Here is a 10,647-nt window from a genome sequence, read left to right as displayed (position 1 = left end):
TTTGGGGCGTGGTTTAGAACGGTTCAAGCGGCCTAACTTCATCTAGTACACTTGAACGACTCAGTTAGCAACCAATACAAACAGAGTTCTGTATTTGATCAGCTACTGTTTAATCTGTATCTACCCAGTACCCACCACTATTCGCCGAAAATTTGCTTACGGTAATGACTGGCTATTCAACATCAATTTCTTCATACCATGGAAAGAATCTAGAAAAATATCTTGCAATATCTATTTCAAAATGTGCCAACTTTAACTAAGTTTCGCAAATACCGAAGCCTGTTGCTTATACCTCAACAACAACAGTTTTGCTGACGTTAGAGAAGTAAATATCGATTTATTTGACCACAAGACCATTGACGGATCATAATTTACGGCGAAAAATTCTTTAGTGATGTGAACAGTTAAAAAGAGAAACTGTGACAGTCGCAATGACGGTGACGAAAATATAGTGATGGCTGCGAATATAAGGACCTTAAAGATGCTTATAAAAAATTAAAAGATTTGTTTATATCAAGATATCTCAGTTGTATCTAAGCTATCTGAAATAATGTGTCATATAGAATCTGCTATTCTAAAAAGATTCAAAAAACAGTAACAAATTATTTTCAGTCAAAATAATTCTGAAAAATTAAAAATGAATGAAAGAGGTTTTACTGTATAACTTACAAATATTGCAGACTTGTGTTATCAGAATGAGTAATTCTGCGGCGGCGACGATAATTCAAAAACGTAAATTATTCTAAGATCGAACAGTGAGTGCTAAACAAGTTTCCATCATTTCGGTCAACAAGTCTATACTTTTTAAATTTTGTTGTGGGAAAACCGAAACGTCCTATATTTCAGAATTTTTCTCTACGATATGTATCTGTTAAATAAAAAATTAGGAAGCTAATTCTTAGAAACGTCTTCAATCAAAAGAAGCTGTAATGGCAAACGTAAGTTTTCTGTATCACTAATAGTTTAATATTTAAAAAGTAAATGTTTATCAATGTTTTTAGTATTTGTGGATTCAACTTTTTTTTAAAACATTGGTGAATATTTTTTTAATAGCAAAATCTGTCTTGATGTTCACAAAATATGTACTTATTTATAAAATTTAACAAAATTTTATTTATTTTGCTTGTAGTTCTATATAGACGTGTCATCAAAATTAATATTAAAATCACTAACTTTTTTTTGAATGCTGCTCAGTAATATATGAATTTTATGTAAAAATAACATTACTTCAATTGTGATGAGCATTTTTATTCAAGGTAAAAAGTTTCAATTTTTCACAAATAATGTCGGCTATAAGAGATCAAACAACCTATTAGTTTTTAAATTTCCATTATGCAAATTTCATAATTTCCTCGTGGTTTTTGTGCAATCCTCGTTCATAATTTGATAAGAGACGATAAGAATTGTGGCTTTTATGACGCAAAGTATAATGCTAGGAAGTGCGACCGTGTTTCCCATGGGTTTATATTATATGAATAAATATATATTAGTACATAGAATATTATTGTTTATTAATAAGTTGGATAAAAGTTATCGATTTAATAACCTACGACATTAATTAAATGTACCGCTGCAGATGTTAAATGGCTTGTGTTTAGTAATAGCGGTAAAAGAATTTTACCAGCACCTTAAATCGCAAAAAACGTTGCAGAAAATGTAGTTAAAAATCTCTGTTGCTGAGCAATTTACATTTTGTGTTTTTACAATTTATATACTTTGAATTCTGGAGCCGGGTTATTATTACCTCATCAATAGCTAAGTAGTTTATTGTAAGTCACTGAAAGGAAAAGCTCAAATTTGTATCAAAATTTTCAAATTTTTTTTTAGGCAAATATAGCATGCTAAAGGATCATATGTAAGTGACAATGAAACTAAAAAACCAATGTTTTTGTGTTCACACACCTGATGTTAGTACTAAATTGGATTCAAATATATTGTTAAAATAAAATTTAAATTTTGTTTAATGAGTGACAGAAAACAATATCCTGTATATTGTTTTCTGTGACTCATTAGACAAACTTTTATGAAACCACCATCAGCAATTACTGATTTCTGATATTTGAAACAACAGCTCTTCTTTCGTGTTTTAGTTTCTTCTTTCGTCACCACTGAACATTTTTATTTTTATAAAGTTCATCAATCATCAAGAATATAAAATTTCCATGTTTAGAATCTTAAATAATAACCGAACTGCAATATTTGTTGTAAAACAGATTGTGACGAGAACTGTAATTTACCTAAAATAAAAATATTAAATTCACAGAACAACCATTTTGAATATTATTGTAATAAATACCAAAGCGATGTCTCAATACATTTACCTAAAAAATTCCTACTCTCAAAAATTATTTTGCATTTTCAGACATTTTACAAACGTCCGGGAACAACCGATAAAGGCAAGGACTACGAGGATTTAATGGTAACCCGCTTGGTCCTGCAACTCTTGACAGACCACAGAAACGCACACTTCAAGATATCTTCGAACGACGAAAATTTTGGAGCCTTTGACGATGTAGTTCTAGAAATCAAAAACATCAACACTCACACTGAAGAAAAATATGCGTTGCAGTTGAAGCATGCGAGTAGAGACAAACCATTTAGTACAGATGCACTAACGAAGGATAGCGGCAACTACAGTATCAAAAAATATTTCAAATCTTTTCAGCAGGTCAAAAAATCTGTAGTTGGTTTCAAGTTGATATTGATAACAAATTTAAAGCTTAATGTTGCAGATGGCACATTTATTGAAATAGTCGATGGTGAAAGTTTCCAGGTAAAAATTGTAAAAGACAAAGTAATACCTCTGTTGAACACTTCTAGCGAAATACAACACTGCTACAAATTCAGAATTGCTGAAGACACAAGACCGTCAAAGACAGTAGAACAATATCAACACTTTTTTGACAACTTTTATTTCTATACACACCAGTCGAATGTCGACCAGCTTAAAGAAAACACTTCCACTTTAATGAAGGAAGCATTTTTTTGCAGCGACTCTAGCGTAGAAACTTTTTTACAATTTATTACAGAGTGGAGCATCCGTGAAGGCACGAAAGAAAAACTTGACAATGAAACGATGCAAAATATCGTAGCGTTACAAGTGCTCTCTCCACAGTTGCTTCCACTAACATTCGGTAACGTTAATGATAACATGAGATTATTCCGGGACGCAATTTCTCTATTTGATGTTGCCCTTTTTGACTTTAGTTGTTTCCAAGAAGTGCAAAAATTGTGGGGAGATCTAAAAAATGAACTCAAAGACACTAAAGAGTTAAATCAACTCAGAAAAAGGTATCAAATTACGAAAAACAACATTCAAGATGTGAATAAATTGAACGATGAAGACTGTTCTAAATTTTTGTGGTTGATGAACAAGTGTCCTTTGATTATTCCCAAGAACGATTCTAGCCAAAAAATTGTAGATCTGTGCAAAGACAAAAGATTTGTTTTACTTGGGTCTGATGCCGTAGGACTTGGGAAGTTTTCAGTTTTTTGGAAATTGTCAGATTTGGATGAGCATTTAATGCTTTTTCAGAAGATAGTAACGAACTTTAGATGCTCCATACAAGACAGCAGAGAAATTACTTTAATTGAATTGATAGATCATGATACTACTATCAAAGAGGTTACGACAACGAATGAATTGTTGCAAATGATAAATCGACCGTATTTGATAGGAGAGGAAAAAGAAGTTTTACCGATGGGATATACAAGTAGGAAGTTTTCGAGGAACGTTTTTAGTAGAAAATGTTTAAACGAAACTGACAAAAATACGTTAATTTTCGTTAGCCCTTGTAAGAAGGACAGTGAAGATTTGAACCCTACGCTAAACACAATGGTTAAAAAAGAAGACACAGTTGCAGACATTTTTAATAACACACAGGACCAAAAGATTTTACCAAATTTTCACCATTTTAAATTGTTGGAAAATGGAAAACTCGAATTTGTCAAAAGTAACTGTAACGTTCTTGATTTAGAACAATACCGCCTTCAAGGTCATTACATAGAAGAAGAAGAACTTTTCTCAGGGCAACAAGAAAATAACATTAACATCGTAAGTGGATACCCTGGAACTGGAAAAACAGCTTTTACCAAAAAGCTTAAAAATAATTTGTCTGCAAAATTTTGGACTGTGTTGTTCTCTCCTCAAGATATTTCTTCTTTAAGTCTTCGTCTTAGTACTAATTCTTGCACCGAGGATGAGTTTCTAGAATACGTTTTAGATACAAAATACTCATTTCTAGATAGATTTGGAAGAACGTGTTTAAATTTGTTAATTCAGCGAGGCCAAGTTATCTATTTGTGGGATGCTCTAGATGAGATAAGTGAAGACTCGTTGGTGAAAATAGTGCCTTTGATACGCCAGTTGTCCAAAAAAAGTGCCCTACAATGGTTAACATGTAGGCACTATTTGAAACAAACCTTAGAATTAGCATTTGGAGTTCTTTCTAGAACACTCCTAATGTTTGACGATGCACAAGTGTCTCTCTATATCAAGAAACGCCTTGAACTCCTTTATGGCGAAAATAATTTAGAAAAATCAATCGCCAAAATTAGAAACAATATAGCCAGAATAGATGGTGGATATTTTTTGAGTATTCCTTTACATTTAAACATGCTGGTAGAGTGCATCTTGAATACACATAGGATAAATTTAACACATGCCGTCTCAGAGCAAGAACTCTTCTATCACTTTGTGGAAGAAAAATTTTATATCTATTACACGGAAAAAGCAAACGTTCAGATTTTAAATCGTGTCCTCAGCCGTGTGATTGCTCTAGAGAAAACAATCAGAATCCAAAGCTATGCACTTGCAGCTATGTACAGTTTGGTAGATTCGAAGTATGTAAAACTGTGGAACGTCACGTGCGAGAATTTTTTAGAAGAGATTAGTAAAAACAATGACCGATGTGGATTCATCACAGAAATCCGAAACGGAAGACCTCGCTTTGTCCACAAACTGTACGCAAATTATTTTGCAGCATGTTACCTGTTCGAAAATTGGCGAACATTGTGGAAGTTCGAAAATTTTTACTTTGACAGAAAATACGCCGGGATTAGATACTTTTTCGATTTATTATTAGCGAGGGACTCTCCCACGCATCTCGCAGTTTTGCACAAAGATTTAGAAGAGTTAGAGATGTGCCAGAACCAACTTTTAGTCAAGGATTCTGGTGGAAGGACGGCATTGCATTTGGCATGTTCCTGGGGTAGTCCTTATCCGGATGTGAAAGTAACCAAAAGCTTTCATTGCTATGTAGTTGACGATACAAAGTTGGAAACTTGTGCAGGCGAAACTGAAAGTGCAGAATATCTTCACATCTTGGAATATTTGTTAGAAAGAAATAGTTTGCGCGAAAAAGATAACTTATTTGCGTTAGATGCTAAATCGTATGCCAAAAAGTTTAATTGTTTAAGCGCTCTTGTTATACTTAGACGACATCAGAGTACCGACGTTCGCAGTTCTTCTAATGGCTGCTGTTTTCCATTAGCAGCTCCAATTCGTGAACGCTTTATTTGCACTATTTTATATTTTAACACGCTATCTGGGGACGGCACATATTTGACCTTTTTTGAGGACTCGGAGATAAAATTTGTGAAAAGAAAAAGCGACGGTGCATCTCTTTTGCATTTACTTGTAAAAAAGAATCATATTATTGGCATTAGAAGAATTTTGCACGTGGATTCTTATCGAAGAAACATCAATGATGTTGACAATTCGGGACAAACTGCTCTGTTTGCGGCATGTTTTTTGGGACACACAGATATCATCGATTTGTTAATTAAATATGGAGCCGACATCACCATTTCCGATAAAAATGGAAAAACGCCTATCCATGTGGCTGCTGAACGTGGATATCACAGAATTGTTGCATCTTTAATAAATTTTGGAGCTAATACGGACCTCACACACCAAAATCAAGGTTATACTCATCATGTTAGATACTTAACTAACTCAAGTTAAATGTTAATTGAAATAAAATAAATCGTTGTTTCTGTTGTTTTTAGTTCCTTTGTGAGAATATTGTAGAAAATTGCAGATTAAAAAAAAACTATATAAAAGACCTGTCGATCTACTTATGGGGTGATTTCGAGTTTAAATTTAGAATTTGAGTCGTTCAACATGTTTTGAAAGCATAAATTTTAGATGAAATGACTTTAGTTTGTGTGTGAAAATAAATAATTTTGATAAAGTAGGAGGTAAGGCTTCCTTATTACTTATCATACCTAACTGAGTGAAAGGTAAGTACTATACCTACAGGAACAAAGTAGAAAATGGAAAATAGCTTATAGTTCATGTACTCTCACCATCCAACTTTTTTTTACTTAAATACGCCACATTTCTAGTGCGAAACTACTCTGTAATCCAATACTAGTATTGGTTAATTTTTGGGTCAATAGTTATTCTTATCACTCTAACATCAAAGAATTCACGTAAAAAATTCAATTTGAAATAATCCCTCTTGGAATTCATCATCCTGTAACTCTTGAAAAAAAGCATTTAGGACATTGCTTCCATATCTTTGTGCTATTACAGTTTCCTCAAAGAATTTGGGTCTAATTATACGTCTGCCAGACATTGCGCACCATGCACCAATTTTAACAGGATGGAGTAGTGTTTCAAGAAAGACATGTATATTTTCAGCACTCCAACATTTCATATTTGTAGAGTTAACGTAACCTATGAAACAAAATCTCGTAATTGTGATTCAAATTGATATAAACTCAATACCGCAGAGATGAAACCAAGCTTCATCAGAAAAGAATTTTAAATCCAGCAAGTTATCATCGTTGAGGTGTTCAAGAGACATCTATAGTAGCCAATATATCTATTAAAATCTGCCGACAAAAGTTCGAAGGGTATGAAGTTTGTAGGGAAAAGGTAGAGCTTTTTTTTCACAATTTTATGGCATGTACGCATGGAAAGTCCAACTTCTTGAGACAGATGCCTCAATGAAGTTGGATGGATTATTTCCCATGCGTTTTTCAACTTCTTCTATGACTTCATTGGTACACAATGTTGGTCGTCTAACATCTTTTTTGTAGTGGACACTACCTGTTTCACGAAATACTCGCACAGTGTTTATAACAACTGTGATGTCCTATCTACTAGTCACGACGGTGGTTGGTTAATAACACCACTACATATTTATTATCCATTTATTTACCCATATTACCACTACAAACCCAGACTTAACACTTCCTTGTTTTAGCTATCACTTACACTTTTATACACTATTGATGACCTAGTTCCTTGCAATGGACAAGCATTTGCTGACTAACGAATTCAAACTTACTTATTCCATTACACCTCCCCCGGTCGGGAGAAAAATTTTTTTTCGTGTTCTCACGTTTAAAAAAAAAATTTTTCCTTACATTATTCATGATACTTCTTAACTCTATTCTTATGTACTTCTATTAATTTATTACCTATATTAATTACAATATTTGGTGCTTTGTCTACAACTACAGTATATGGTCCCTTATACACTGGCTCACTCTTATTTCCTACATTGTTTCGTAACATAATTTTCGAACCAGTTGGATATCTTACAATTTTTGAAATTTGACTATCGTACAATTTTTTCCTTTTTTCTTTTGACAAAAGCAAGTTGTTTCTAGCGTCATTACATGCGGTCTGAAGTCTATATTTTAACTCTAATGGATAATCGTCGAAACTATACAGAGGATCCGTCCGAGTAAGCACATTCGATGGCAGTCGACACGTTTGTCCAAATACTAATTCGAACGGTGTGTAACGTGTTTCGCTATGCACGCTATTGTTGTACGAAAAACACCAGAATGAAACCCATGAACTCCAACTATTTGGATGTTTTGCCACTTGTATTCTTAGATACGCACCTAAGTGTTTGTGGGAATTTTCTAACGCACCTAACGTTTCGTCGTGATACGCTGTCGAATTTAATTGTTTTATTCCTAATACTTTACAAGCCTCTTTGAAAGTTGACGATAAGAATTCTGTACCTTGATCTGTAACAATTTCTTGTGGAATGCCATACCTTAAAATAAAATTTTGAACGAATGACTCTGCTACGGTAACGGCTTCTTTATTTGGTATTGGATACGCCTCAACAAACTTACTCAATTCACACTGTATTGTTAATATGTACCGATTATTCTAAACATCTTGCTCTAAAGGTCCTACGATATCTAAAAAGATTTTCTGAAATGCCGAATTGGCTGTTGTTGTAATCACCATTGGTTCTAAATTGTGTTTTCCATGCTTATACCTCTGACAAGAATCACATTTCTTTACAAATTCCTCAACGTCTTTCCGTAATTTTGTCCAAAAAAAATACTTCCTTATATTGTTATACATTCGGTTTATACCGGCGTGACCTCCTGTAGGCAATATATGAAAGTCATTTAGAATTATTTGTCTCGCTTCTAAGTCATCTATTCTTTGAACGTCTTTAATTACGCTTATTTTTAAATCTCTGAACCTTACTTCGTTAACTCTAGTCATTACTTCACGCAGAAATGATGATGATGCATCTTTTTTATTTTTAATTACTACTAGTTCCGGAATCTTATATTTCATAACAATATCTTTGAGTACTCTCAACGTCTCACTTAGTGCTGACGCCGATCGAATATCCCATTTCATATAAATAACATCTGATTCATTGTCGACAATTAAATTATGACTTTTATAAATAGAACACGTGTTGGGCATTTTTGTTTTACTTGCAAGTATTTTGTCAAATTCGGTTTTATAAATAGGACGCAACTCGAAAAAATGTTCAGGCTGTTTTATCAATTCCACCACGCCAGGGTGATCAGTCCTTTCGGATGACACTGATTCATTGTTCTCGCAGGTCTTACTTTCAGCTTTACTTTGCGCTCTTGTTAATACATTCATTGTACAAAAAATTTGGTGACTCATTGATTTGATTTCATTAGAACTAATTTCTATTCTTGATAAGGCATCCGCTGTTAGATTATCTTTACCTTTTATATATACAACATCAAAATCGTACTCTTCCAAAATTAACCTAAATTTCTTCAACCTACTGGAAGGATTTGTCATTCCGAAAAGATATACTAAGGGTCTGTGATCTGTCTGAATAATGAATTTTCTCCGGTACAAATACGGTCGAAAGTATTTAACACCCCAAACTATTGCCAAAAGTTCTTTTTCAATGGTACAGTAATTTTTTTCTCCTTTATTGAGCGTTCTACTGGCATATGCCACAGGTTTGTCATTTGCATTTGTTAATACTGCACCTATCGCTGAACCCGATGCGTCTGTTTTTAAATTAAAAATATTTTCCTTTGAAAAATTTGGATATTCTAAAATTGGTGGGGTCATCAAACTGTTTTTTAATGTTTCAAAAGCTTTCTGACAGTCATCGTTCCATTCGAACTTTACACCTTTCTTTGCTAACCTATTTAACGAAACTGCTATGTATGCAAAATTTTTTATGTATCGTCGATAATAATTCGCAAAAGCTACAAATCTTTTCGTTTCTTTCGCATCCTTTGGTACCGGATAATTTTGAATAACACGAATTTTTCCGGGGAAATTCCGGTTGCTGAGATTACGTGACCTAAGTATAAAATTTCTTTCTTTAGGAATTCGCATTTATTTGGATTAATCCGTAATTTTACTTGTCTTAATCTTCCCAAAACTTTAACTAGATTTTTATTATGATTTGGTAGGTTGTTACCAAAAATTACAATATCATCCATATAGACGAGACAACTAGTGTAATTTAATCCCGCCATTGCGATTGTCATTACTCGCGAAAACGCAGATGGACTAATTTTTAGACCCATCGGCAGTCGTTTCATCTGATATTGTCCCTGGTTTGTAAGAAAAGCGGTACAAGGACGACTTGCCTCATCTAGTTCAATTTGATAATACCCTTGTGATAAATCAAGATGTGAAAAATACATTGCACCAGACAAAGAATCCAAAATTTCTGTAATGCAAGGTAATGGAAATTTTTCATCTTGAATTTGTTTATTTAATTTTCGATAATCAATGACTATCCTCCATTTCTTGATACAATTATTTATCTGCGGATTTTTTAGGTACGATTAGCAAAGGGGCGGACCATTCCGACCTAGCTTCTTCGATAATTCCGTCTTTTAACATTTTACCGACCTGTTGCTGTATTTCGTCTTTTTGTGCATGTGGTAACCGATACGGCTTAGCGTAAACAGGAGCCGCATTACTTTGTAACCTTATGCTTTGTTTATAAATATTAGTAACTGTCAGTTCATCACCTTCTAACAAAAATACATCGGAGTATTTGGCACAAATTTTTTGAATTGAGATTTTTTCTTCATCATTTAAGTCGTCAGTTTTTAACAACTTCAATAATTTGTCAACTCGCGAAACCGATTGCATAGTTTCTTTTGCTTCACAAATGTGATAATTGGTTGCTTTCTCTAATTTTGGTCGAAAATTTTTCAGTTTAACATTACTGTCTCTAACGTTTAATATTTTCACAGGTATCAAGTTATCTCTAGCGGAGACTATACTTCCGGCTATGTAAACTCCTTCGCATATTTCATCAGGAAGGACCACATAGTCGTCATTATTCTCGACATAACAATATTTGATAATTTCGCATCTGCTTGGAATTTCTGTATAAAATTCGCATTGCGATTCAATTG

At 33.5% G+C, this 10,647-nt stretch overlaps 1 protein-coding gene across 1 annotated transcript; it reads left to right on the top strand.

Moving 5' to 3' along the window:
- Positions 1–757: 757 nt before the first annotated feature.
- Positions 758–5,965, top strand: LOC135137527 (uncharacterized). The gene is made up of 2 exons (XM_064067211.1): positions 758–938; positions 2,363–5,965. Exons 1-2 carry the CDS (start codon positions 930–932, stop codon positions 5,963–5,965), a joined length of 3,612 nt encoding a protein of 1,203 aa, XP_063923281.1. The 5' UTR covers positions 758–929.
- Positions 5,966–10,647: the final 4,682 nt, after the last annotated feature.

Source organism: Zophobas morio, unplaced genomic scaffold, assembly GCF_036711695.1.
Source record: "Zophobas morio isolate AGI-343-1 ecotype UQ-CSIRO unplaced genomic scaffold, CSIRO_AGI_Zmor_V1 ptg000029l, whole genome shotgun sequence".
Taxonomy (NCBI): domain Eukaryota; kingdom Metazoa; phylum Arthropoda; class Insecta; order Coleoptera; family Tenebrionidae; genus Zophobas; species Zophobas morio.
The sequence above is the reverse complement of the archived record's forward strand: the minus strand, read 5'-3'. Positions and strand labels throughout refer to the sequence as shown.